This window comes from Hypanus sabinus, chromosome 5 (assembly GCF_030144855.1).
Source record: "Hypanus sabinus isolate sHypSab1 chromosome 5, sHypSab1.hap1, whole genome shotgun sequence".
NCBI lineage: Eukaryota > Metazoa > Chordata > Chondrichthyes > Myliobatiformes > Dasyatidae > Hypanus > Hypanus sabinus.
In genome coordinates, this window is record NC_082710.1 from 40,746,106 (window position 1) to 40,768,696 (window position 22,591).

Genomic DNA, 22,591 nt, shown 5'->3' on the forward strand with positions numbered 1-22,591 from the left:
ACTTCGAGGTGAGTAGTCCCAGGTTCAAATCATTCAGCTCCTTGTACACTTTCCATCCACGCTGAGTTGAGCATCAAGCTAGCAACACAGTCTCATAAAAAACAGACAAATTCTAAGGAAATAGCAAGGTTACCGCCTGATGTGCCACAAGGCACAGAGAGGGACAACAACAATATAGGGGATCTATCAAAACTTAGAAAGATATCCTTCTGATTTGCAGTTAGTGGCTTCTTTTATTCCTTCTAATGCATCAGAGGCTCAGTGCTGTTCTGTCACTCACTAAAAGTTCCTCATTGGTGATATCCAACTTTGTGCAATCTTGCTGAACCTTTCTCTAGTTCTAAAAGCAAAACTGAAGGTTTTCAATAGCATCTGTACATATTTATTTCAACAGAAGAAGTTGGTGAATTACTTGGAAGAATTGTTGTTTGTGAGGCCCGTTATTTCCACATGGGGGAACTCCCTGTGACTGTGAGGTGAAAGCAATGGAGTGGCTCAAGAAAATCTGTAGGCAATATGATGTACTCTGTTAGTATATTCAGCATGGCTACTGCCATGATTGCCACTTTTTGCGACCTACAGCACTGAAGGTTGCCCTCCCTCCTCATCATCTGTCCCAGGGGACTTCAGGAAAACAGCTGAGCTCCCTGCTTGGAGGGAGAGAGAGCTTAAAAGATGTGAACTGGAGCCAGTTGGCACATTTTGCATGCCACAGTCTCCAGAAGGCATTAGATTGTGCATAATTAGGCACTTGGCAAGGTTCAATAAAAAAAGTTAGATTTAAATAGAGCGGCCATTGTGTGAGTGGGCCAGTGTTGGAGTGGGGAGTTGAGGCTTTGGCTCATCAAGGCTTCACCAAGGAGAAGTGAAGGCCAAAGGTAGAGTTTTTTGTTATTTATTCTTTCCTTATTTCTGATTCCACAATTAGAGCAGTGGGGATGCCAGGCAGGATAGTGGACTGCTCCCTTCTGCAGGGTATGAGAAGGCAGGGAGACCTTCAATATCCCTGATAACAACACCTGCAAGAAGGGCATATTGACCATATTAAGGAGTAGGATAAACTCTGGACCATTCAGGAGGCTGAGCAGTTGACAGAGAGGACGTAAAGTGAGATAGTTACACCCAAGGTACAGAACATAGGTAACTGGGCAACCATCAGGAAGGGAAAGGGATAGGCAGCTGATACCCCTGTGATCGTTTCACTCAACTACTGTTGGCCGAATAACCTAACAGAGGAACGTCACAGCGGTCAGGTCTCTGGCATTGAATCGTGCTCTGTTGCTCAGAAGGGAAGGGGACAGAAGAGGTGAGATGTTGAATTAGGGGATTTGTTGGTTAGGGTAAAAGAAAGGAGGTTCTGTGGATGAGAATAAGACTCCTAGATGGTTGTTGCCTCCTGGGTGCCTGGGTCAGGGACATCTTGGACCGAGGTCCACGACATTCTTAAGTGGGACGGTGAGCCAGAGGTTGTGGTTTACGTCGATATCGATGACTTGGGTAGGAGGGGTGACAAGAGCCTGCAAAGTGAGTTCAGGAAGTTAGGTGTTAAGCTAAAGGACAAGACCTCCAAGGCTGTGATAACAGGATTGCTACCTATGTTATGTGCCAGTGAGGCCAAAAGTAAGATCACTGGGTGCTCTTCTAGAGAAGGAGGCACCTGTATACAAGGGATGATTTGCACCTGAACTAGAGAGGGACTAATATACTAGCAGGAAGGTTTTCTAGTGCTGCACAAAGGGTGGGGGTGGGGGGATTAAACCAGTTATGGGTGGAGATAGGATCCAAAGCAAAGAACAGATAATGGAGTGGTTGCGGAGAAAGATGTTGTTAAGTCTACATACTAAGCCAGAAATTGAAAGGTCAAGCAAGGTTGGGCTAATGTTCTGAGCTGCGTACACTTCAATGCAAGGAGTATTGCAGGAAAGGTGGATGAAGTTAGAGCATGGATCAGCACATGGAAATATGACATTGTAGCCATTAGTGAGACTTGGTTGTAGGAGGGGGAATGTAATGATCAGGGATTCCATTGTTTTAGGCATGATAGAGTGGGAGTAAATACAGGGGGAGGGTGGCATTACTAGTCAGAGAAAAAGTCATGGCAATACTTAGTACAAGACAAACTGGAGAGCTCTAGTGAGGCTTTATAGGTAAAACTGAGGAATAAGAAAGGTATGGCCATGTTAATGTGATTATGTAATACACCACCCAACAGTCTGCAAGATTCAAAGGAGCAAACCTGTAGAGAGATTGCAGACTGGTGTGAGAAGCATGTGGTTATTATAGCAGGTGATTTTAACTTTCCACATATTGACTAGGACTTCCATACTGAAAAATGGTTAGATGGGAAATAATTTGTTAAATGTGTTCAGGAAAGTTTCCTTGATCAGTACATAGAAGTCACAACTATAGAGAGCGTGATACTAGATCTCCTGTTAGGGAATGAAACTGGGCAAGTGGCAGAAGCTTGTATAGGGGATACTTTGCATCTAGTGATCATAATGCTATTAGTTTTAAGGTAATTATGCAAAAGGAAAAGACTGGACCTCAGGTTGAATTTCTAAACTGAGGAAAAGCCAAATTTGATGATATCAGAAAGGATCTGGCAAGTGTGGATTGGGACAAGTTGTTTTCTGGCAAAGGTGTACTTGGTAAGTAGGAGTGGAATTTTGAGAGTACAGAGATTGTATGTTCCTGTCAGAATAAAAGGCAAGAATAACAGGTTTAGGAAACATTGGTTTTCCAGAGTAATTGAGGCCTAAGAAAAAAAAGGTAGGTGCATAGCAGGTATAGGCAGGCAGGAACAAATGAGGCACTTGAAGAGTATATGGTAAGAAATGCAAGAGAACACTTAAGAAGGAAATCAGGAGGGCTAAAAGAAAACATGAGGTTGATCTAGCAGACAAGGTGAAGGTGAATCCCAAGGGTTTCTACAAATATATTAGGAGCAAAAGGATTACAAGGCACAAAACTGGAAGATCAGAGCGGTAATCTATGCATAGAGCCAAAATGGATGTTGCAGATCTTAAATGGATTTTTTGCATCTGTATTTACTCAGGAGATGGACACAAAGTCTATCAAAGTGAGACAATGCAGCAGAGAAGTCACAGTTCCTATACAGATTACAAAGAAGGAGGTGTTTGCTGTCTTGAGGCAAATTAGATTGAATAAATTCCCAGGACCTGACAATGTGTTCCCTCAGGCTCCATGAGAGGCTAGTGCAGAAATTGGAGGGGACCAACAGAAATGTTTAAATCACCCCTAGCTACCGGTTGGGTGCCACAGGATTGGAGGATAGCTAATGTTGTTTCACTGTTTAAAAAAGGCTCTAAGAAGAAACCAAGTAACTATAGGATGATGAGTCTGATATCAGTAGTGGAAAAGTTACTGGAAGTTATTCTAAAGGACAGGATATACTAGTATTTGGATAGACAGGAGCTGATCAAAAGTTCAAAGTTCAAAGCTATTTTGTTATCAAAGTAGATATATACCACCATATATAATCCTGAGATTTATTTTCTTGTGAGCATTTTCAATAAGTTCATATTAGGATAATAACCATAATCATTGAAAGATTGCACCAACTAGGACATTCAACCAGTGTTCAAAAGACAAAAAACTGCAAATACAAAAAGAAAGAAATAATACTGAATAAGTAAATAATAAGTATTGAGAACATGAGATGAAGATCCTTGAAAGTGAGTCCATAGGTTGTGGGAATATTTCAATTAAAGGGCAAGTGAAGTTAAGTTAGTTATCCCCTTTGGCTTAGGGATACGCAACATGGCTTTGTGCATGGTAAGTTGTCTCTAACCAGTCTTATAGAGTTTATCAAGGAAGTTATCAGGAAAGTTGATGGAGCAAGGCAGTTGATGTTGTCTATGTGGACTTCGTCAAGACTCTTGACAAGATCCCACATGGGAGGTTGTTCAAAAAGGTCAATTGCTTAGCATGCAAATGAAGTAGTAAATTGGATTAAACATTGTCTTCACAGGAGAAGCAATAGAGTGGTTGGAGATGGTTGCCTCTCTGATTGGAGGCCAATGACGAGTTGAGTGTCGCAGAGATCAGTATAGGTATTGTTTCTCATCTATATCAAAGACCTGGATGATAATGTGGTAAACTGGAGCAGCATAAGTGACCACCAAGATTAGAGATCTACTGGACGGGGAGGAAGGCTATCAAAGTTTGCAGTGGGATCTGCATCAGCTGGTAAAATGGGCTGAAAAGTGGCAGATGGAATTTAATGTAGAAAAGTGTCAGACGCTGCACTTCAGTAGGACCAACCAGGGTAGTTCTTAGCAGTGAGTGATAGGACACTGAGAAGTGTGATAAAACAGAGGGATGTAGGAATGCATAACCATAATTCCTTGAAAGTGGCATCACAGACAGATAGGTCATAACAAAAGCTTTTGGCACATTGGTTTCATAAATATACGTATTGAGTACTGGAGTTGGGATGTTATGTTGAAATTGTATATGATGTTGGTGAGGCATGATTTGGAGAATTGTGTTCAGTCCTGGTCACCCACCCCCAGGAAAGATATAAATAAAATTGAAAGAGAACAGAGAAAATGTACAAGTATGTTTCCAGGACTTGAGGACCTAAGTTACAGGGAAAGGTTGAAATAGGTTAGGACACTATTCCCTAGGACATAGAAGTTTAAGAGGAGATTTGATAGATGTATCCTACATCATGAGAGGTATAGATATGGTGAATGCAAGCAGGCTTTTAACACTGAGGTTGGGTGGGACCACAACTAGAGCTCATGGGTTAAAGGTGAAAGGAGAAATATTTAAGGGGAACATGAGGGGCATCTTCTTCACTCAGAGCATGGTGAGAGTGCGGAATGAGCTGCCAGTGCAAGTGGTGGATGCAGGATTGATTTCAACATTTAAGAGAAATTTGGATAGGTACATGGATGATAGGAGTCCGGAGGGCAATGTTCTGGATGCAGGTCGATGATACTAGGCAGATTAATTGGTTGGCACAGACTAGATGGACTGAAGGGTCTGTTTCTGTGCTGTATTGTTCTATGACTCTAACTCTAAGATGAAGTCAAATGAAATCCTGTCCAGTGAGTGGTAGGGCTTGCACCAAGAGTGGATGAAAAACCAAAGTACTGCTTTGAGCAACCTGATGGCATTCTCCTCCCAGCATCTAACTGTTGTGAGGCTGTCACCCTGGTAGCATGCAGCTGCATTCCTGAGCCTGGATAAAAATCAGAATCTAGGAAATGAGAAGCAGTTCCTTACTTTCCAAGGCCTAACACTCAGTGAAGTGCTTGAGACGGGGTCAGCATTGTAATTTGCCTAAGACTAGGAAAGGTGAGCAAGGCCCCAATCAAGAAAGTTCATCTTACGCCTAAATGCTACCTTATAACACAGGGAGAGTGGAGTCAGGTGTGGAAAATTTATGAAAAGTTAATGCTTCCAAGTTGCAAATATGCAGTAACATATTATTTGTTTATTTCTTGTACCTGCACAATGCAAACATTCCTTTCTGTGGGAAAAGAGTCTGTCTTACATTGTGTGTCATCTTTGAAGAGCTATTGAAAAGATCAAATGGTGAAAATGTAATGTTACTAATGATTGATACACAGCTATGACAGAACAAAGTTTGAGATATTCTGTTTTTTGTCCCACATCAAATAACAGCATGATCAGCTAATGGCTTACAGATGAATGGTGCCATTCGAATGCCTGTACAAAGTTTGCTTTCACATGATTAGTTATATAGGCTTCTGGCAGTATGAAATAAATGTCATCTCTTCCCTCAGAGGCTCAACAAACAGGCACTTCTTCTTTTTTCCCAAATCAAAAGCTATGGATAGACCAGGAGATTCATAGTCTACTCAGGGCTAGATACGTGGCACTCAGGACCGGTAATCCAGAACCATACAAGAAGTCCAGGATGACCTACAGAATGTTATGTTAAGCATGAAAAAACAATTCTGAATGAGGTTAGAGACAGAATCTGATGCACAGCGGCTCTGGCAGTGTTTGCAGCCATTACTTACTACAAAGTGAAACCCAACATCATCAATGGCCGTGATATTTCACTCCCAACGCTTTTTATGCACACTTCAAAAGGGAGAATGAAACTACACCTGTGCAAATCCCTGCAGCATCTGGTGACCCTGTGATCTCAGTTAGAGCATCTTTCAAGAGGGTGAACCCCAGCAAGCCATCAAGCCCTGATGGTGTACCTGGTGTGGCTCTAAAAACCTGCGCCAACTAAATCATGGAAATGTTCGAGGATATCTTCAATGTACCACTGCTTCAGTCAGTATTTCCCACCTAAACAAATATTACCCAGTGGCTCTCACATCCGCTGTGATGAAGTGCTTGGAGAGGTTGGTCATGGCCAGAATCAACTCCTGCTTAAGCAAGGACCCTGGGCCCTCAGCAATGTGCTTATCAGCATAACAGGTCTACAGTGAATGCAATATTACTGACTCTCCACTTGGTCTTGGGATCACCTGGACAATAGTAATACCTAAGACAGGCTGCTGTTTATTGACTACAGCTCAGTATTTAACACCATCGATTGTTAGGGATGAGATTACGGACTACAAATGACAAGATAGGCCAAAGTCATCATGGTTCTCTGAAAGGAAAATCATGCCAGACTAACCTACTGCAATTCTTTGAGGAAATTACAAGCAGGGTACTCAAAGGAGATGCAGTAGATGTGGTGTACATGGATTTTCAGAAGGCCTTTGACAAGGTGCCACATATTTGGCTGCTTAGCAAGATAAGAGCCCATGGAATTACAGGGAAGTTACTAGCATGGTGGAGCATTGACTGATCAGCAGAAAACAGAGAGTGGGAATAAAGGGATCCTGTTCTGGCTAGCTGCCAGTTACCAGTGGAGTTCCACAGGGGTCGGTGTTGGGGCCGCTGCTTTTTACGATGTATGTCAATGATTTGGATTATGGGATTAATGGATTTGTGGCTAAATTCGCCAATGATACAAAGATAGGTGGAGGAACAGGCAGTGTTGAGGAAACAGGGAGCCTGCAGAGAGACTTAGATAGTTTAGGGGAATGGGCAAAGGAGTGGAAAATGAAATACAACGTTGGAAAGTGTACGGTCATGCACTTTGGTGGAAGAAATAAATAGGCAGACTATTATTTAGATGGGGATATAATTCAAAATACAGAGATGCAAAAGGACTTGGGAGTCTTTGTGCAGGATACCTAAAGGTTAACTTCCAGGTTGAGTCAATGGCGAAGAAGGCGAATGCAATGTTGGCATTCACTTCTAGAGGTATAGAACATAAGAGCAGGGATGTGATGTTGAGGTTCTATAAGGCACTTGTGAGACCACACTTGGAGTATTGTGTGTAGTTTTGGTCTCCTTATTTTAGAAAGGATATACTGACATTGGAGAGGGTTCAGAGAAGATTCACAAGAATGATCCCAGGAACAAACAGGTTACCGTATGAAGATCATCTGGTACCTCTTGGGCTGTATTCCCTGGAGTTCAGGAGAATGAGGGCGGATCTCATAGAAACATTCCAAATGTTAAAAGGCATGAACAGATTAGACATGGCAAAGTTATTACCCATGGTAGGGGAGTCTAGGACAACTTCCAGATTGAAGGATGTCCATTTAGAACAGAAATGCAGAGAAATTACTTTAGTCAGAGGGTGGTAAATAAGTGAAATTTGTTGCCATGAGTGGCTGTGGAGGCCAAGTCACTGGGTGTATTTAAGGCAGAAATGAATAGATTCTTGATTAGCCAGGGCATCAAAGGGTATGGGGAGAAGGCAGGGGAGTGGGGATGACTGGATGAATTGGATCAGCCCATGACTGAATGGCAGAGTAGACTCGATGGGCCAAATGACCTACTTCTGCTCCTATATCTTATAGTCTTATAGTTCCCACAATCAATTATCTCACTTAAAGGATGTTTTATCTTGTTATTTCATGCTTTCGTTATTTATTACTGTTTATTTATATTTGCTTTTGCATAGTTGATGTCTTCTATGCTCTACTTGATCTTTCATTGATCCTGTCATTGCTACTATTCTAGAAATTTGCTGAATATGCCCGCAGGAAAAAGAATCTCAAGGTTGTATGTGGTGATATACATGTACTCTGATTATAAAATTTACTTTGAACTTTGATTCTCACTGGCTGCATCACTGTCTGGTACGGAGGGTCAGAATTAGAAAAGGCTGTAGAGAGTTGTAAACTCAGTTAGCTCCATCATGGACACTAGCTTCCCAGCTTCCAGGACACCTTCAAAAGGTGATGCCACAAAAAGGTGGCATCAGCATTAAAGACTCCTATCCCCAGGACATAGCCTCTCATTGCTATCATCAGGGAGGAGGTACAGGAGCCTGAAGGCATACACTCAACATTTCACAAACAGCTTCTTCACGTCTGTTGTCAGATTTCTGAATGAACATGAACCAACTTCACTATTTTCCCCTCTCTTTTTCCACTGCATATTTAATTTTATTTTCTTATATATACTTACTGTAATTTATAGTTTTTATTATTATGTACTGCATTGTACTGCTGCCAAAAAACAACAAATTTTACAATGATGTTAAACCTGATTCTGAAGTATAAATAAGCCTTCAGGCAAGATTCCACTATAATTATGACAGCTTTTCAATTACCCACTGAGGAAATTAACAGATAATTAATAGAGGCAACGTGCAACAAGGAGAGGCTGTTGATAAGGCAAAATTGCAGTCAACGGGATGATTTTCAACATAAAAGGTGGACAAAATCAAAAAGGGTGAATAAAGGACAAAAGGTATTGATTCGATTGCACACAGTACATGGAATAAGGTAGGTGAACTTGCAGCACAGCTGCAAGTTCATGATGGCAATTATGATGTTGTAGGCATCACTGAATCATAGCTGAAAGAAGATTATAGATGGGAACTTAATGTCCAAGGATATACATTGTATCAAAAGGACAGGTGTGAAGACAGAGGGGGCTACTCTGTTGGTAAAAAATGAAATCGAATCATTAAAAAGAGGTGAATTATGGTCAGAAGGTGTTGAATCATTGTGGATAGAGCTAAGGAACTGCAAGGGTAAAAAGACCCTTACGGGAGTTGTATACAGACCCACAAATAGTAGGAAGTATGCGGCCTACATACTATAATGGGAGATAGAAAATGTATACCTCAAGGGAAATATTACAATAGTCATGGGGGATTTCTAGAAAATCAGGTTGGTGTTGGATTCCAGGAGGGGCAATTTCTAGAGTAACTACGAGGTGGTTTTTTAGAGCAGCTCGTGGTTGAGCCCACTATGGGATCAGCTGTTCTGGATTGGGTGTTGTGCCATGAACCAGAATTGATGAGGGAGCTTAAGGTAAAAGAACCCTTATGGGCAAGTGATCATAACATGATTGAATTCACCCTGAAATTTGTGAAGGAGAAGGTAAAGTCAGATGTATCAGTATTACAGTGGAGTATAGGGAATTACAGAGGCATGCAAAAGGAGGTGGCCAGAATTGATTGGAAAAGAACACTGGCAAGGATTACAGCAGAGCAGCAATGGCTGGAATTTCTGGAAGTAATTTGGAAGGCACAAGATATATACAGCCCAAAGAGGAAGAAATATTCTGCAGGAAAGTTGACACAACCATGGCTAACAAGAGGAGTCAAAATCAACATAAAAGCCAAAGAGAGGCCATATAATAGAACAAAACTTAGCAGGAAGTTAGAGCATTGGGAAGCTTTTAAAAACCAACAGAAGACAACTAAAGAAGTCATTAAGAAGGTAAAGAAGGAATATGAAAGTGAGCAAGCCAATAATATTAAAGATGATACCAAAGGTTTCTTCAGATACATAAAGTGTAAAAGAGAGGAGAGAGTGGATATTGGACCACCAGAAAATGATATTGGAGAGATAGAAATGGGGTCAGCAAAATGCACGACAAACTGAATAAGTATTCTGCATCAGTCTTCACTGTGGAAGACACTAGCAGTATGGTTGAAGTTTCAGGTGTCAAGGGCCATGAAGTGTGCAAATATTGGTTTCCTTGAGAGAAAATCTTGTCTGACAAATCTGTTGGGATTCTTTGAAAAAATAGCAAGCAGTATAGACAAAGGACAATCTGTTAACATTGTGTACTTGGATTTTCAGAAAGCATTTGACAAAGTGTCACACATGAGGTTGCTTAACAGCAACAAGCCCATGGTATTACAGGGAGAATTCTAGCATGGATAAAGCAATGGCAGATTGGCAGGAAGAAAAAAGTGGGAATAAAGTGAGCCTTTTCTGATTGGCTGCCAGTGAGTAGTGGTACCTGGACCAATTTTTTTAATGTTATATATCAATGATTATATGATGGCATTGATGGCTTTGTTGCAAAGTTTGCAGATGATATGAAGATAGGTGAAGGGGCAGTTAGTTTTAAGAACGTAGAGAGGCTAACAAAGGACTTAGATTAGGAGACTGGGTAAAAATGTGGCAGATGGAATATAGTGTCGGGAAGTGTTGTTACGAATGATGAACAACTCTGATGGGCAGAAAGGTACAGAATCACCAATGCCCCCCCCCCCTTTAGGGAATCGCAAATCGCTACTATTCCGATGTTGTTATCAAGGAAGGAAGAGGGACACAGGACTCTGCCAGGGCAGTTGTCATTGATAACAGCTCATGAAAATTAATGAGAGAGAGACAGCTCAGAGATACACAAAGTGGAATGTCTCCTACTAACAAAAGCGGAACGGAACCATTGATTACGGCTATTGTCTTTTGGAGAAGGATTGTATACCTGGTACTGTTCTAAGGGGCAACCAGAGTGAGCTGGTTTGATGGGCTACATCATCTCAACCTGATTGACACCTGAGACCCCGTGAGTGGGGATAAAAGTAAGGTCTGGGGAACACCCCTCAGACGCACCAGGAGAGACACTATGAGACCGGTGGGGGCTTGTGTGTGTGTCCACCCTTGCCTGGGTGATGAGTCCACCATGGAAGAATGGTCTAGCTAAAGGACGGAGAGGTCATACATGAATGGCCACAACAACAATGCATCGATGGATCAAGATCGTAAAGGATAGTCAGCAAATCAATAGCTGTTACTGTTTTCTCTCTCTCTCTCCCCCCAACAATTGCAACACAGCGACCAACAACTACCGCAGCCTGCATGAACTGAACTGAACTTTATATTTCCATCTGACAATTCATTATCCCCTAGACAACGATAGAGCTTATTTCTTATTATTATTATACCCACACTTTTAGGTTTAGTATTGATAATGTATATTATCTGTATATTTGCATTGATATTATTTTTGTGTATTTTTACCAATAAATACTGTTGAAAATAGTATCACCAGACTCCAATGGACTCTTCTATCTTTGCTGGTAAGACACCCAGTTACGGGGTTCGTAACAGTGTATAGTGATGCATTTTGGTAGAAGAAGTAAAAGGTTTGACTATTTTCTGAATGGAGACAAAATACAAAAAAAAACAGGTGCAAAGTGACTTGGGGATCTTGGGAGTCCTTGTGCAGGATTCCCTAAAGGTTAATTTGTAGGTTGAGTCTGAGGAGAAGAAGGCAAATGTGATGTTAGCGTTCATTTCAAGAAGACTGAAACATAAAAACAAGAATGTAATGAAATGTTGAGACTTTATAAAGCACTGGTGAGGCCTCACGTAGAGTATTATGAACAGTTTTATGCCCCTTACCTTAAAAATGATGTGCTGAAACTAGAGAGACTTTAAAGGAGGTTTACAAAAGTAATTCTGGGATTGAATGGTTTGTCATATGAAGAGCATTTGATGGCTCTGGACTTGAATTTACTAGAATTCAGAAGAATAAGGTGTGACCTCATTGAATGGTGAAAGGCCTTGACAGAGTGGATGTGGAGAGGATGTTTCCTATGGTGGGAGATACTAAGACCAGGGGACACAGCCTCAGAATAAAGAGACATCTTTTAGAATGGAGATGAGGAGGAATTTCTTCAGCCACAGAATGGTGAATCTGTGGAATTCTTTGCCACAGGCAACTGTGGAGGCCAGGTCTTATGTATATTTAAGGCAAAGGTCGATAGATTCTTGATTGGTCACGGTATGAAGGGATATGAAGAGAAGGCAGGAGATTGGGCTGAGGTGGAAATTGGATCAGCCATAATGAAATGACGGAGCGGACTCGATCGGCCAAATGACCTAATTCTGCTCTTAGATCTTACAGTTTTATGGTCTTATAATAATGCATTGGATTTACTCGTATTGTTTATTTTTCTCTTCTTATCCCTCAGTTAGCTCTATAAATATGAATGTAAAAGAATAAGATAGAGAGACCCAGAGTTACACAATCACAAACCTTTTGAGTTAGCAAGACATTATGTTTATAAAAAAGGTACTTCAAATAGAGGCTTCAAGTTAATAACTTAAGCAAACTTTCCTAAACTTTTGTATATAATTCTTTCAACTGGAAAATGAATGATTCACGTTTAGCTACAATTTGTGACAGCCCAAAGAATAAACTGTTTCAAGCATCATTTTGATCGCATATAAAATACAAGGAGTTGTGTGGACACATAAGAGGCTTCAAATGCTATAATTGTGAAGCAAACTACAAACTGCTGTTGGAACTCAGTTGGTCAGACATCATTTCTGGAGACAGAGGGGTGGTCAATGTTTTGGGTCAAGAACCTGCATCGGAATGAGTCCACAGATGTTGCCTGACCCACCATGTTCCTCCAGAAGTTTTCTTTTACCTCAAGGTGTGGGGTATACTGACTGTATTTTGTAACAGCAAAAGCCTTTCTGTCATGTACTATATCATCATGGAACAACTAAAGTATTGTTTGGTGCTATAACCAGGGTAGGTCAGAATGATGCAGAGAAGGTGGACTGAAGAATCAGTGCTAACTGGTAGGGTCATGATATTGTTAGAGCCATATAGCATGGAACCACTCCCTTTGGCCCACCTAGTCTGCACTGATCACCAAGCATCCTTTTAACTAATCCTGCTTTACTTGATCCACATTCCCCTCCAACACTTTGCAATTAACCTTCTTATCCATATATTTTTGGGATGTGGAAGCCCCTGAAGGAAACCCATGCATCCACAGAGAGAACACATGATATCCATACCACCTGTACTGGAGATTAGGACTGAATCTGAGTCCTGACAACTGGGAGGGAGCAGCTCCACGAGAAAACTATAGTGCCTGTGGGTGAGGATTGATACCAGTTGATCCTTCTGATTCAGCTGGGGTGGGGGGAGTTTGCGGTGAGGTGCTTTTGCTGTAGAACATTAAAAACTGTTTTAGTGAATCAGTAACTTTGGAACTGGCTAAGGAATTCATTGAGAAAAGGGGATTTCAGGTGGTGGGTAAAAGGGTTGTCAGATAGAGTGGGATATTCAGTGAGAGAGAAGTGATAAGTAATTATTTAAGTTGCAACTAACTGAGATGTTTTTCAAGGATCAGAAGAGAGAGTACAACTTAGATGACATTAAAAAACCTCTTATTAGCTCTGTGAAGAAAATTCTATGAGTAACTCTCAGACTGGGCTACTCCTAACATTGACAAGTCAGGCACACTGGTAACATAGAAATAAGCTCACAATTTTTCATAATCTTTTACTTCTAGTTGAAATCTAGCATAGAAAAGAAAGGTGTTATGTAATCAAGTTTCTATGCCTTTATGCTTTACAAATAGTTACTGTGTCCATTTCTGGCATCACACTTTAAGAAGGAGTCTAGGCTTTGGAAAGAGTTCAGCAGAGGTTTATCATGATGGTACCCAGAATGAAGGACTTTGGTTTTCCTATCTTTATTTTATATATTCTATATCCTCTTATGGCATAGAGCCCATTAAATTTACACAGGCTCTGTAAGCATTCCCATCAGCCTTGTTCCCCACTTCCCAATAACCTATTCTCCCTCCCACACCCATTCTATTTCCTCCAATTTTCCTATCACTGACCTGCACTGCAAGTACTTTACAGTAGTCATTCAACCTACCAGCACACTTTTGGGATTTGGAAGGAAAACCAATCGCTTGGGGAAAACCAAGGAGTCACAGGGAGAACATGCTGACTGAAAGTCAGAATCAAATTCAATGCAATGGATTTGTGAGGCAGCAACATCATCTCCTGAGCTCTTATGTTGCCCCTACTTCTGTGGGATGCACAGGGAAACTGATTTTGTTTTGCCTAGAACAGAAGCTAAACATCAAATGTTTGAAACATTTGGACATAGTAAGACAGGAAAAGCTTTCCACTGATGTGGAGATGCAGGAGAGATTTTGGTTAATTGATAAAAGAACCAAAAGGAAATGAAAATTACCTTTTTATTTGCCATATAACTGGAATGCATTGCTTGAAAGGGAAATGGAAGCAGATTCAACAACAACATTCATAAACAATTAGATGTATTCTTGAAATAACGGCAACAATGTTGGAAAAGGGTCAGATAGTACTGGATAGATCTTTCAAACCAATAGCACAGATATGATGGGCTATATGTTCTATTTATGTACCTAATGGATCAGCATATTCTTAAAGAAAAGTGATTTACTTAACTAACCAGAAAATACATTTGTACCTTAAGTGAATCCTTGGAATATTTGAATAGTAGTCTTAATCCGGAGTCAGTTATGGATCCTGTCCGATCATCACATCGAAGAAGGCTGAGGCTTTGTGGCTTATGGTGTCCAATGTTCTTAAAGCATTCATCATTCAAACAATTACAATTTTCAACTTTAATATTCTTCCCTGAAGGAAAAGTAGAGTCAAAAGTTGTTCTCAAATATCAATAAAAAAAACAAGCCACATTTTCCTTATTAATGGTAAGTTCTCTTCTAAAGTTTTGTGTTGATTGGTCACATATGTGTTATTGGGCAGCATGGGTTCCTTGAGCCAGAAGTGCCTGTTACTGTGCTGTAACTCTGAATAAATAGATAAGATTTCGTTCACAACGCCTCAGCAAATGAAACAGCCCATGTCTCAAGACTTTCACCTAGGAGCTGATATGTAACAAATAAAACTTAAAATGCCAGGCAATGACCATTCACAACAAGAGAGACACGAGGGATCATAGATGCTGCAATCTTGATGCAAGGTCATGGCCTGACACATCAACTATCTCTTTGCTTCCACAGAAGGTATTTGACTCACCAACATCTAGCAATTTGTTTCCAAAAAGAGTGTAACCACCTTCCCTTGACATTTGACCTTACTTCAAAAGAAGTGGTTGGCCACTACTTTCTAAAGATCAGTTAGAAATGAGCTGGTCACTTAGAAATGACACTGGTCATGCCAGTAATGCCCAGATACTGAAAAAGAATTTTTGAAAACCTAATGGCAGCATAACGCACAAACTGTTCAATACCTTCAGCAGCGGAGTTATGATCAGAATGAAGGAGTTATCAGCGGCAACACTGGGGAGAGGAGGAGGTGGAAGAGAGTAAAAGGTTAAGAGCAGCAATGTGCTGGAGGAACTCAGTCATGCAGCATAGAGTCATTGAACACTATAGTGCTGAAACAGGCCCTTCAGCCTATCTAGTTGGTGCTGGACACTAATCCGCCTAGACCATTGACTTGCCCTCCATCCCCATCCCATCCATGTATCTATCCAAATTTCTCAAATGTTGAAATCGATCTCATATCCAGCACTTGTGCTGGCAGCTCATTACACCCCCTCACCATCCTCTGAGTGAAAAAGTTCCACTTCATGTTCCCCTTAAACATTCCACTGTTCACCCTTAACCCATGACCTCTAGATGTAGTCCCACCAACCTCAGTGGAAAAAGTCTGCTTACCCTATTACCCCTCATAATTTTGTATACCTCTACCAAATCTCCACTCAGTCTTCTATGCTCCAAGGAATAAGGTACTAACCTATTTAATCTTTCCTTATGTCTCAAGCACTCCAGTCCCAGCAAGATCCCTGTAAATTTTCTCTGTACAAACTTATTTACATCCTTCCTGTACACGATACTCCAAATTAGGCCTCACCAATATCTTACACAACTTAAACATAACATTGCATCTCCAGGACTCAGTACTTTGATCTATGAAGGCCAAAAAGGCAAAAGTTTTCTTTATGACCCTATCTACCTGTGCCACTATTTTCAATGAATTGTGGACCTGTATTCCCAAATTGCTGTGTTCAATCACACTCTTCAGTGCCCTATTGTTCACTGTGTAAAACCTATCCTGGTTAGTCCTACAGAAGTGCAACACCTCACAATTGTCTGCATTAAATTCCATCTGCCATTCTTCAGCCTACTTTTTCACCCATTTTTCCAGCTGGTTGAGATCCTGTTTCAAGCACTGATAGTTTGCTTTGCTGTCAACTACCCCCAATCTTGGTGCCATCTGCAAATTTGCTGATCCAGTTGACTAGATTATCATCCAGATCATCAGTATAGATGGCAAGCAACAATAAGCCTAGCACCTATCCCTGTGGCACTCTACTATCAAAGGCCTCCAGTCAGGCAAATATCTACTATTACTAATTGGCTTCTCCCCCAAAACCAATGTCTAATTCCATTTACAACCTCATCTTGAATGCCAAGCGATGGAACCTTCTTGAACAACCTCTCATGTGGTACCTTGTCAAATGCCTTGCTGAAGTCCATGTAGGCAACATCCTTACTTTCATCAACTTTCCTGATAACTTCCTTGAAAAACTCTATAAGATTGGTTGGACACGACCTACCCTGAACAAAGCCATGCTGACTATCCCTAATCAGTCAAGGCCTATCCAAATACTCATATATTCGGTCCCTTTGAATACCTTCCAAAACCTTTCCCACTATTAATTTCAGATGTACCAGCCTATAATTTTCCTGGTTTGTTTTAAGAGCTTTTTATTTTGAAATGCTGCACTGACCTTTAACCTGCTCCAAGTTCAATCGAACTTTTCCTCATAGGACATTTTCCCTAATCGGGCAGCTAATTTGCAGGGGTTGGAGACAACATTCCCTTCTAACAACACATCTTAGATTCTCTCTCAGCTCATTACACTAATAAAAATCCTACTCAAACATAAAGTAAAATCCAGCTTCATAAGTAATATATAAATGAACTTGAGGATTCACGAACTACTTGGATCTCTTGTCCAGCAACAGTAATCTCATGGTTTCCTTCACCAATTGTTCAGAAGAAATCCTCAAGCTACCAGTCCACTGGTACTATACCAACACTGTAAATCACTGACCAGTTGAACAGCAGTTCCTAAAGCAAATTGTTCTTTACCAGCACTGGCTGTTCTGGATACCATCCCACTATCATGTCCTTTTCATTCCTTGTGCATTTCACACAACATTTCCTTGGGTATCTGCAAAATCCCTTCCAGAGTGGACTGAGAACGGGGTGAAGGATAACAGCAGATAGGGAAGATGGTGTTGGGATACAAGCCAAGTAGATGAAAGTAGAGTCAGATGTGAAAAAGGTAGATGGAGCCAGGTGGGAGAGGACAAGTGAAGATGGAGACAACAGGAATGGTGATGAGCAAGAACACACAGGCTGCCAGTGCTGATAAGAAACTGATGTTGGGAACCATTAGTGAAGAGGTAATAATGGGAAATACATGAGTCCACTCATAACATTTAAACTTCATGATGTATCTCCTACCTGTCATTGCCACTGTTAAATACAGATTTCTCCATTTCCTTTGTGATGTATTTCTGTTCTGATATCCCTCAAGTGGGATATTGTTACACTAAGTTCAGGAATACTTGCTTCCACTCAGGTTTTGTGTATTCTGAGATAGCTAATGTCGGAAGTGCAGACTCCTCCACAAATGAAGCTTGGGCATGATCAGTTTACCAGGTAGTCTTCTCCTTCCACTCCTTACATGGGGCCTCTTTGAGCTCTCAATACTTGGCTTTGAGTCTCCCAACACCATCCTGAATGTTCCTACTCCATGGACCAGAGATTTGCAGGAGTCAGTGGAGATGTTATATCCTTTGAGCACATCCATAAATCTTTACCTTTGCCTGTCTGGTAATTTATTTTTGAAATAGTGTTTGGAGAGCACTTTTGCAAATAACATGGTCTTTAGAATGTTTTTCAGAGAAAGCACTGGCAGAACTTTTTCAAATGTCTCAAGGTACCTGCTGTAGGTCATCTATGCCTTGGAAGATTAAAGGAGGATATGAATCACAGATCCAGTAGACAATGTCAGGTCTGATAGCTTTTACCAATGACTGTGCTGGCGCATTGAAGCAATAGTGAATTTTATCATTGGTAGATGCCTTCAACAAGATGTGAGAAATGGGACGTGTTTTCCGGAGTTTCACTATGAACCCTCATTATCAAAAAGAAATAGGTGCACAAGGATAGACTGTTCAAACCTCATGCTTGAGTCACACAGTCGACATCATTCACATACATTTTTGAATATCCCCAAGCCAGAAAGTGAGAGCAATTATGTTTTCAATTTTCACATTAATTGCTAAGTTTTACACCTAAGCAAAGTGATCAAATCTTTCATGATAGTGAAGACTTTCACCCAAAAGGCAAGAAGGCTTATAAACAAGAAAGTGTTATTTTAAATAACCTGTTATTTTTAATCACTGTGCTATCAACTTCATCAATATAGATGCTGCAAACAATAATCCTGAGGTGAAATTGCTTCAGTCGTGAAATTAGGCTGGCACTTCTATATACCATTCCAATTCACACACTTGGTATTTTCCTGACATCAGGAAATTGACATCATGTTTACATAGAGTACATTTCTACCCATACCAACATAAATTGGAATTGAAAGTTCCATGCATCATGAATTGTCATACAGATTCATTACAAGGTCTGCTTCGTGGATGTTTGCTGCCTTTAAAGGGACACACTGCTGACAGCTGTATATCTGATGGAGAGTTTTCAGAACTGCCATGTTTATCAATTTACCACTCCTTCTAGCATTGGAGAGGGATCACATGTACGGTACTTGTGGAGAAATTAATGCATCTGCTTTGATTTTAGCCACTGACGTATGCTCTCAGGGTCCACGTAGCAAGCCAGAGATGTTCATTAACAGGAAATTCTTCCACCTACCCAACCTGTGGACCATGAGAAGAAATTCCTGATGCTAAATATCATTTTTCCTAGAAGCACACATGATTCACTTCTTCTTGGGGAGACCACAATAGCAGATATATCCAAACGCAAAGGGATAATTCCTGCAGGACAGGAGTTATTCTTTACTTTCTTGATTCTGCCTGTCAATGTATTCTCCACCCATAGAAACTGATTTTGGATATCACATGATATAAAAGACACAGTATGCACTGTGTTAGAGTTTCCACAGAAAGTGTGTCAAATTATCCCCCCCCCCCCCCGTAAACAAATGAGTCTCTTCATAAACATGTGCACAAGCAAGGAGGTGAGAGCCTTGATGATATATTGCTCCACATCCTATTTGGTAGTCTCCTGCCCTGATTATTATACACGACTGAATGAATTCCTGTTCAAGATACATTATGATCACAGTAAAACATCTTTCCATTTGATTGAAGAAGAAAAATAAACTCTGATCTTTACAAAACATTCACTTTCTTGTGAAGATCTCCAGACTGCGGGAATAACCTATGCCTGCAAATCACCCTGCTTTAGTGTGTGAAGACATGAAAGTTCTGTCAGTATTGCTGCGCTGCGTAAAGATTCTCACTCTGAAAGAGACGACTGATGCTGTCTCCTGCCACTGGGCAATCAATTTTTTGAAACCTAATTGATTAGTTTCCAGAAAAAGAACCCAAAATAACATATAAAATTGTAAATGTGCAATTGGTTTTAAGGTTCCCTTTGGAAATTGCAATCAGCACATTCTTGGCATGGTGCAAGGACATGCTGATTGCAGTTCCTATGGGAAACCTAAAACTATTTTGAGGACAAGCCATTTGTTTCCAGCTTGTTTTGAACAGATGTATACTAATCGTAGTTGGTAGAAATGACAGTACTGATGTCCAGCACACCTCATGACTCATGGAATACCTTAGACACAGATTAATGTTAGTATTTGCCTAGAAATTAACTTTTTCAATATAACATATATTTTATTATTACATATATACTGTATATATTACAGTATTGCATACATATATATTTATGATGAAACATATTTTAAATTAATTTAATTTGAATTATTTTGGGTTGTAATTTGATTTCCAGATTTTCACTGAACTGATATTACACACTATGTTATTTACAGCATTCATTGATTTCGAAAGGTCCCTCACCTGACTTCTCAAGCGGATTTGAATTTCTAGAAGGAGGATGAAGTGCGTCATATGAAATAGGAGCTGAGACATGCTTCACTACTCAAGGAAATTATGGTAGACATTCTACCTCAACATTAGCTTCCTGTTCTATCCCCACATTCCTTGATTTTTCCCACATCCAAATTCTATGGCTTTCAGTGTTGAATAAGATCAATAGGTCTCAAAAGTCCTTCAAAGAAGAGAATACTAAAGATTCACCATCCTTTGAGTGAAGATTTTTTCTTTATTTGTCCAAAACACCCAACCCCTTATTTTGACATTGTGTGGCTTAATTCAAGACTCCTCCACCAGGGAAAGCATCTCCATCCTCTCGAGCTCCATCTTAGACTATTCTCCATTTCAATCAGATCATCTCTCATGTTTTATTAAGGCCTTCCATATTTTTCTTCAGATAGCAGACCTTTCATCTCAGGAAAAGTCTGATGAATCTTTGCTGCATCCCCTCTGCACTAGTAAATCATTTTGATGTTAAATACCAAAATTGCACACCATACTCCTGGAGTTGTCTCAACAAGCCCTTCAGAGGTGTAATAGCATAATAAGCAAAAATACACAAAATTAATGATATTGATGTTCTTCTTTTAAATTTCTCTTCTTATTAAATAAAAACTTACATAGGGTTTCATCATTTGCCAGGTGGTAGAAGCGGTAACAGACCTGGACAACCTGGAAGAGGTCCTGGTGTGATAACAGAGTAAAAATTCTAATCCAGATTTCATCAGGCAGATAAAGCCATCGTAAAGCGTTACCATCTCGTGGACAAATCTGGGTCAAGACAACAGAATTGAAGGAATAAGGTCAATTTTTTTTACTTTTGCCCATATGTAATGAAAATATGTACTGTACACCATCTAGAAATTTACTTGCTCTATTTTTTCAGCCTTTTATATAGTAAGTTGTTATAGAGTGTAATATGATTGTGAATATTTCCATCTATTGTGCCACTTTGAAATATCATATATTTGTATGCCAGATGGTACGATTTCTACCTCAGATCCCTAGCAATTGACATAAATGTCTATGCGACACTCCTTCACAATATTGTCTATGAAAACCTGTCATTTCATAGTCATATAGCGCACTAATGGGCCATTCAGCCCACTACATTCATGCTGACCCTTATACCCATTTCAGTGTAGTGACCAGAATGGGATGCATACTCCAAGAGCAACCTGACCATGTTCACTGGAAAGTTGCAACATAACATCACAACTCTTTTATTCAATGGATCGACCTATAAAGGCAAACATGGCACATGCATTCACTGCTCTACTAACTCGTGTTGCTACTTTCAGGAAACTGTGAACGGGGAACCTAGGTCTCTCTATTCATGGACATTCCTTTGTGCCCTACCAGTTGCTCTATATGCCCTATTTGACTTCTGAGTCATATGTTTAGTTAAATATCTTCAGAACAGTCATACTTATAAAGTGCAAACATGGAAACATACAGTAAAATGTGTTGTTTTGCATCAATGACCAACACAGTTTAAGGATTGCACTGGGGCAGCCACAAGTGTCCAGCACTACCATAGCATGCCCATAACTCACTAAACCTAACCATAGACATTTGGTACATGGGAGGAATCTGGAAACCCATACAGTAATGGGAAGAATGTACAAGCTCCTGTTACCTGTGGCAGAAGGGATCCACAGAGGTTTGTTCACTCACTAACTGACCCACCCACAGCGTTGAATCACAACACTGAACTCTCTTTCCCATCCCCTCAGCAACTTCCCAATCACATCCCAACTCTGGCTTCTCCAATAGCTTAGTCATTCTCCGCAATTCAAGTTCAACTTTAATTATCATTCACCCACATATGACATAGCCAAACACAACAGCGTTCCTCCAGGGCCATGGTGCAAAACACATTACTAACAGCACCCAGCGCATTGCTGTGGCTTGAGTGCCTAGTACTCACCACAAATGAGGCAACACAGCTCCCCCACAGTCAGTCTCACCAATGAACCCTCAACTCCACAGGCCAAACCCAACCTTGTCCCCATGAGTCTGGATCTGATTCACTAATGAAGACCCTACACTGCCCCAGACTTGAACACTGAAGCCAGCCAAGGCCTGATACAACTTATCACAAAGGTCTCCACTGAATCCATAATTATAGTTCCTTTTGCCTTCATGACCTCCAACTTCAGCCCTGTTTCCAGACTTACCTAATACTTCATGTGCTGCGCAAAGGAATGCAGCATGAAAGGCCATTCTACAGTGCTGGCACCTACACATAACTAAAGTTACTGTGGCAGGCCCATAACTAAAAGGGTGATTAGCTTGTTGGGTAATAGTTTTTTAATAAAGCTTCTCTAGCATCAACAAATTTCTGGCTAATGGTACCATCTAGTGGACAAC

General features: G+C 40.5%; 1 protein-coding gene and 1 long non-coding RNA gene across 6 annotated transcripts in view; one reads left to right on the forward strand and one right to left on the reverse strand.

Moving 5' to 3' along the window:
- Positions 1-22,591, reverse strand: part of LOC132394079 (uncharacterized) — a 103,519-nt gene that overhangs the window by 55,903 nt on the left and 25,025 nt on the right. For all 5 annotated transcript variants that reach the window (XM_059969789.1, XM_059969786.1, XM_059969787.1 and 2 more), the window contains 2 exons: positions 20,839-20,989; positions 14,542-14,711 (listed from right to left, as the gene is read on the reverse strand). In XM_059969789.1, coding sequence (XP_059825772.1) covers positions 14,542-14,711; positions 20,839-20,989 — 321 coding nt within the window. The remainder of the gene's footprint in view (positions 1-14,541; positions 14,712-20,838; positions 20,990-22,591) is intronic.
- The window catches only part of LOC132394082 (uncharacterized), a 28,339-nt gene continuing 22,056 nt past the window's right edge, over positions 16,309-22,591 (forward strand). Inside the window, exons 1-3 of the long non-coding RNA XR_009512168.1 lie at positions 16,309-18,129; positions 20,155-20,278; positions 20,861-21,021. This is a non-coding gene — a long non-coding RNA (uncharacterized LOC132394082). The remainder of the gene's footprint in view (positions 18,130-20,154; positions 20,279-20,860; positions 21,022-22,591) is intronic.